Genomic DNA, 7,288 nt, shown 5'->3' with positions numbered 1-7,288 from the left:
GGTGTTACAAACAAGTTGTTAATGGAAAGAAAAGTGTGACATCGGAGAACAATATCATGGCCGCTGCAAATGCATTTTTTGCTCAGGATCAAGGTACAACATTCAATCTTGAGTACGCATGGCGATTGTTAAAAGATGAACCTAAATGGATGGGAGAATCGATTGGAAGTTCTTCAAAAATAACAAAGACTTATGCTAGTGAGGCATCATCAGAGAACCCAGATACACCTTCAAGTTATGAGTTTAACTCATCATCACCAATGGAGCGTCCAATGGGATAAAAAGCAGCAGAAAGGAAGGGTAAGGCAAAGGCAATTCCAAATGCAACGCAAGATGCAAGGAATAAAAGAGTAGTGTCAATGGAAAGACTAGCGCAAAGTAAGGAGGACGAGATAGAATTAAAGCTAGTGCAACTAATGATGAAAGACACTTCTACTATGAGCGATAGTCAACGAGATATTCATGAAAAATATTGTAATAAGATGAAAAAAATGGAATGTAGTTAGTATCACTTATATAAAATGGTCATTAGTACCACTTTAATTTATCAACACCTATGTAACATAGTCATTAGTACCACTTTAATTTATCAACACCTATGTAACATGGTCATTAGTACCACTTTAAATTATAATAAATATTATGTCATTCAAACTAGCCGTTATTCAAACTAGCCGTTATTCAAACTAGTCGTTATTCAAATTAGCAATTATTCAAACTAGCTGTTATTCAAACTAGCCGTTATTCAAACTAGCCTTTATTCAAACTAGCCGTTATTCAAACTAGCCGTTATTCAAACCATTATATATACTACCACTTATGTCATTGTTTTCTCATTCTCATCTTATTCTTCTCTCATTATTTACTAAAATGGATTCATACAATTCAGATAATTACGATCAAGAATTTTGGTAGTTGGTTGAAGAAGAATTTATGGACGACAATGATGAAGAACAAGAGCTTCAGAATGAACTTCAATCTGGAAGTTCCTCTAGGCCAAAGAGAAGAACAACGATAGATCGAGGTCGTGAAGAAGGGCATAATCGATTGTTCAATGACTACTTCTCGGAAAATCCATTATACACAGATGTTCAATTTTGAAGAAGGTTCAGAATGCATAGGCATGTATTTCTTAAAATTGTAGATGCCCTTGGAAATCATGATGAATATTTCCGAATGAGGGTCGATGCAACTGGTAAAATGGGTCTTTCACCATTGCAGAAATGTACATCTGCTATTCGTATGTTGGCGTATGGGTCTGCTGCTGACATTGTAGACAAATATGTTCGAATCGGTAAATGCACTTCAATTGAGTGCTTACAAGATTCATTTAGGGCGTGAATGCTATATTTGGGGCTAAGTATTTGAGAAAGCATAACAACACTGATGTTGAACATCTTTTACAAATGGGAGAGTCACGTGGCTTTCCAGGTAGGTTGGGTTCCATTGATTGTATGCATTGGGAATGGAAAAATTGTCCTGTTGCATGGAAAGGACAGTTTTATCGAGGTGATCATGGTAAGCCCACAATCATGCTTGAAGCATTGGCATCACAAGACTTATGGATTTGGCATGCTTTTTTTGGTATTGCAGGTTCAAACAATGACATTAATGTGCTAAACCAATCCAACGTGTTTAACGATATTTTGGAAGGACATGCTCCCAATATGCAATATACATTCAATGGGACACCATATAATATGGGGTATTATTTAGCATATGGTATATATCCTGAGTGGGCTACATTTGTCAAGACCATTTCAATGCCACAAGGAGAAAAGAAAAAGTTATTTGCTCAACATCAAGAATCAGCTAGAAAAGATGTGGAGCGGGCATTTGGAGTGCTTCAATCTCGATTTGCAATTATACGTGGCCCAGGACGTGCACACCCTCAAGCATACCATATATGCATGCATCATATTGTACAACATGATTGTGGAAGACGAACGACATACATATGGAGGTAATTTTGATTACTCTTATGATAATGTGGATGACAACAACTCAACAACCGAAACATTTAGTGGTCCTCATCCAAATCTTGCAACAAGACTACAAAGAAGAGCAAGTATTCGAGAAAAACAAGTTCATCGTCAACTTCGAGATTTAGTCGAGTATATTTGGGAACATTTTGGACATGTAGATGATGAAGTTTAAGTTTAATTTATTATGTGATGTTATTTATTTTTATTGTTTTTAATTATATGCCATGTATTTGAGATTAATATTAATTATCATTTTAAATTATAAGTTTAATTTGAATTTTATTTATTTTATATCAATTTTAATTTAAATAATTAAAATTATTATTTTAATTGCTATAAAATTTAATATGAATAAAATATTAATAAATAAAGTAAAGTTGTGGGACCCAATATGGGTTCTTCAGAGTTGCACCATTGGAGCGAAAAATTAGTTGAGTTGCTTCAAGCTGACGTGGCTTAATAGGTTCCGCAAGGAACCCAAAAATGGGTTCACGGTTGGAGATGCTCTTATAAAAAAATGGTGCGTGAAAAAATTTATCAATTTTTTTAAAAAGAAACATTGTTGTAACAAATTTTTTCGCAAAACATTGAAAAATCCAGTACTATAAAATCCCCTGTTCTTTTTAAAAACCTATTACATTTACAGGACTTTTAGAAGGGCTACAAAAAATTCGGTAGTGTAATTTTCAATAGTTGAGATTTTGTCGACTATTTTGTACGGCTATGATTGCACCAACTATTTTGTGTGGTTCAGAATGAATCCAAACTTGTATAAATAAGGATCATGTGTTGTTAAAAAAACATTTTAAAATACTTCACTATTTTATTAATGTAGTTATATAGTTCAACGGGTGAAACCTCCTGTTGATTTTGGGATCTCGGAGGACACCACCTATTTCGCTCTTCTGAGATCCAAATTGAATAATATGTTGTTCGACAATTTTGTACGGCTGTGATTGCACCAACTATTTTGTATGGTTTAGAATGAATCAAAACTTGTATAAATAAGGATCATGTGTTGTTGAAAACCATCTTAAAATGCTTCACTAGTTGCTTAAGGCAGTTGTGTACTTCAACGGGGTGAAACCTCCTGTTGATTTTAGGATATCGTAGGAAACCACATATTTCGGTCTTTTGAGATTCAAATTGAATAATATGTTGTCCGACATCGAGAACACAAAGGTGAGTAAGATGGAGTTTTTTGCCCAATGGATTGATACTTGTGTAAAGGTGAAATAAAACCATATTAAGCTTAACGCTGATGAAGATTTAAAGTTTATGGAGAAAACATATCGATGTAGGCTAACAAAGGAACCAATTGAGTCTGATGCGACAATTTCTAGATTTGTCGACCACATAATCAAGATGTTGAAACATTCCGAATCATTTGGCAGTGCATAGGTTTTTACCATTTATTATTGTTAAGTTATGTATATGTTTGTGTTAAGTTAAGTTAATTGTAATGTTTTAAGTTATGTTCATATTGCAATAATAAAAACGAAGAAACCTTATCTAATTAACTGTATAGGGCAAATGTTTGAGTACTAATAAAAAAATATATAAAAAATAATAATTTCTATATAGGTCCCCCACGGGCTATGTGTGACGTCTGCGATGTCAATGTATAAACCTCACCATTCGGGTTTACCAAACCCATAAGGTTATCTATAAAAACACCTATCATCTGCAGATGTTGCTGGTCATCCATACCATGTGGAGGCGATGACAAGTCATCAAAAGGCCCCATGTATACCCCAGCTGATGCCATATACATAGATTGTTGCACCAGATTGGCATACTTATCCCAGAGCAAGATATGAGAAAATGAGCATCATTGTTAGTCTTTAAATCCTTTATTATCTGCTCCTCAATAACCCTAAGTCTTGTATAAAAGTAGTACATTCTAGCTGATGGCTAATGAGAGAAGCGATGAATATACTACCTGGCAGTGGAAGACGTAACAAAGACGAGATATCATCCAAGGTAATAACCATCTCACTAAACGGAAGATGGAAGGAAGATGTCTCTTTATGCCATTAATAAACAAAGACTGACAATAATGAAGCGTCGAGCATGGTCAGAGAATAGCCTACCAATGTAAGGAGATCATAGTCATCAACAATTGCCCTAACCTTCTCATGCATTAGGGCATCTAAGAATTTCTTTAGTTTCCCCTGTGAGTGGGAACATTCAGTGGCAGTCGGTGCTGTAACAAACAATGTAAAAAGCATAAGTTATTTTCAATGTATCAATAATAAATAAAAATAAGTTCAACATAACATATATATACCTCCCCGCAATAATCTAAATGTGAGACGATCAATTTATCTTGTGATCATAGAACAGTCACTTGGACCTCGAGGAATGGAGGAGATGTCTTTTAAAAATGAAAAGAATTGTGTGAAAAGAATAAAAGGATTTACGTGAGGAGAGTTTTGGGGATTTATTAACGTGTGAAGGTTACATCACTTGATTGGGTAATACACATCGTAAGTTTACACAAGAACTGCATTGGTTCCCTCTCAGGATCAACCATAATATGGCGGTAACCAAAATCCATGTCATATCACATCAAAACCATCACAAGGCAAAGCGATCCAACTAACGAAATATCCAAATATATAAGAACTCATCATCTCACAAGCATAACATGCATAATGATGGAGACAGAGGCCCCAACCCTCAAATTTCTCGATCACAAAGGAGAAAATAAACAAATGGATTTATGAAAATAGGTAGAGATATGTGTTAAGCCATGGAAGCAACAGATCGAGATTTCGTGTCCATATTCACTATGTCATACCCCAAAATTTGCCCACACTTTTCAAAAATTCAGAAATATTTTCAAAATTGGATTTTTATAAAATTTTGGGTTCATTTACATTGACATCCTGAATTTTATAAATATTTGATTTAAAGTCTATTTTAAAATATAATAGTTTACTCTTAAATTATTTATATTTTAAAAAATAGCAAAATGCTGACCGATGCTTCATATACTTTCAATTGACTTTTTTTTTCAAATAAATAATATAGCACAATTGGTAAGGAAGTAAGGTTGCAAGTACAGGGTCTCGAGTTTGAATCTCACTTCTAACATTTTTTCCCCTTTTTGCTTCTAACTGTAGTTTTAATTATATTTTCATTTTATATCCAAAAATCAGAAAAAAAAGATATTTTTATAATTTATTATTTAATTTTCGTTTTTTAATTTTAGGTTTTTTTAAATAATAATTTTTAATTCAGTTTATGCATATTTTATCAAAAAGAGTCCAAAAACCCCAAAAAAGAATTCAATATTTTCCATATTTGTCATAGTTGTTTCTTATTGGTCATATTGTGTCATGCTAACCTCTGATTGGTCCAAATAGTGTCAGCTTGTTCATTAAGAAAATCATGATATTATTTGATTGATTATTGGTTAATACTAATATTATTTTTCCTTTTATGTTAACCTAATATTATAGTATAAATAGGCTCTAAATATCACACTTTTGAGGACAACAAGATTAACCCTAGCATTCACGTACAGTACACACAAAAACCTCTCGAACCCTTATTCCAACCCCTCCCACTCACGTACATACTCACATTTTACCCCTTTTCAATTTTCCAGTCAAACCATTTACATCACTAACCTGTAAATATTACCAAATCGTAATACATCTCTACACCAACACGAAAATCCAAAAAACTAACCTTTACACCTCCATTTGTTCTGATTATAAAACCTCACGTAAATCTCCCTCAAATTCCAAAATCATACCACTAACCTTCATCATCATAAACTCTATAAAACCAAACACCACAAGGCTATACTAACACAATTCTAACTTTCAATAACAGTAATTTGTTTTTTTTTTGTTTATTTATTCTTTTTACAGAACAAAAAGAAGAACAACATCATCACAACTAATAACACTGCACAACCTTACTGTATTTTGTATAGTTTTCTTTGTCTATTTTTGCAGATCCGGAATCAGCAACAACACAACATCACCGCCACAAGACAGCCCTCCGAAGCCGGCGACGCTGCTCCGATCCTCCACAAATCCGACAAAGCCACCGCAAGAACGCCACAGATTCGCTCGCTGCACAGCCACGCATTTCGCCGTCTCGGATAGATCTGCCCCCGCCTACAGCCACGGACCGGAGCAGCAATTACTGTGAATACAAGATTACACTCAAAGATGTTTTTGATTCATGGCAAACTCAAATAAGCATTCAAACAACAAGACTGAAGCAGAAAACTTAAAGAAAAGCAAGCATTGATCACTCATAAGTCAACCCATTATGTGTATGTGTTTATAGGTTGCCCCAACACAAGCAAAACAAGAAGAATGCAGAAAAACAGCTGTTAGGTCGACCTACCATCAACCCAGGTCGACCTAAAATGGAGAAAAACTCATATGTCCCTGCTAGGTCGACTCACACATCATTTAGGTCGACCTAAATTGATGAATTCTACATACCAGCCTGTTAGGTCGACCTACACATCAACTAGGTCGACCTAATCTGTGAAAATGTCCCCAGAATGCATCAGAAGAGGATTCTGGTCGACCTACTCCGTCAACAGGTCGACCTAACTGGGAGCAAAATTCTGCAAGCTCTGTCAGGTCGACCTAAGCACTACAAGTGGTCGACCTAACTGATCAAGAAAGTTCAAAAATCAGTTTTTCTTGGTTCTAACTGTTATGCAATCATATATATTGTACAAGGGTAATTATTCAAGCAACACCAACGACTGAAAGATACACAAACGCTTCTCATCTTCGTTCTTCATCATCTCCAACACAATTACACATAATCATTCTTGCGTTGCGGGTTAGTGATGAGTTCGATAACGTCCATGGAACGGAATTGAAGATTCCTAGTGGGTGAAGGTTTGTGGGGTTTGTTGGTGAATAAAATCTGCGGGTTTTGTCCTCCACGACGGGTGGTTCTTGGGGGTTTTTATCAAGAGGCGTTCATTGAGGATTCGGCTGAGTGTAACGATTGAGGAACGGGGAGTTCAAGGAATCAAGACACTGCAGAAGGGAATCAAAGTGAAGCTCTTGGATAACCTTGATCTGGCTCAAGATTAAGGGGGAAGAAGATTCAAAGGATCGACATAATTGGTTTATCGTTTATCGCTTTGTTATCTTCTTTGTATATACTACTTTCAACATTAATGAAAGATTACCCAATTTCAATTTGGAATTGGGGGCAGACGTAGTCGTAGCGAGGACGATCGACGAACTGCCTAAACAAATATCGTGTTCTTGTCGCTTTTACTTTCTCTTTTACTTTCTGTTCATAATTGG

General features: G+C 35.2%; 1 protein-coding gene across 1 annotated transcript; it reads left to right on the top strand.

The window, feature by feature from the left end:
* The first annotated feature begins 359 nt into the window (after positions 1-359).
* Positions 360-6,155, top strand: LOC131641753 (uncharacterized). The gene is made up of 5 exons (XM_058912058.1): positions 360-498; positions 1,145-1,284; positions 1,335-1,518; positions 1,594-1,963; positions 5,957-6,155. Exons 1-5 carry the CDS (start codon positions 360-362, stop codon positions 6,153-6,155), a joined length of 1,032 nt encoding a protein of 343 aa, XP_058768041.1.
* The last annotated feature ends 1,133 nt before the right edge of the window (positions 6,156-7,288 follow it).

Source organism: Vicia villosa, unplaced genomic scaffold (genome assembly GCF_029867415.1).
Source record: "Vicia villosa cultivar HV-30 ecotype Madison, WI unplaced genomic scaffold, Vvil1.0 ctg.004014F_1_1, whole genome shotgun sequence".
NCBI lineage: Eukaryota > Viridiplantae > Streptophyta > Magnoliopsida > Fabales > Fabaceae > Vicia > Vicia villosa.
This window is presented reverse-complemented; position numbering and strand designations above follow the sequence as displayed.

Bases quoted from the DNA above. Each gene is read 5' to 3' on its own strand.
- LOC131641753 (XM_058912058.1), top strand. From the start codon at position 360: ATGGAAAGACTAGCGCAAAGTAAGGAGGACGAGATAGAATTAAAGCTA. The intron at 499-1,144 runs GTAGTTAGTATC...TTAAAATTGTAG, and splicing joins TAAGATGAAAAAAATGGAAT to ATGCCCTTGGAAATCATGAT. The intron at 1,285-1,334 runs GTTCGAATCGGT...AGATTCATTTAG, and splicing joins CTGACATTGTAGACAAATAT to GGCGTGAATGCTATATTTGG.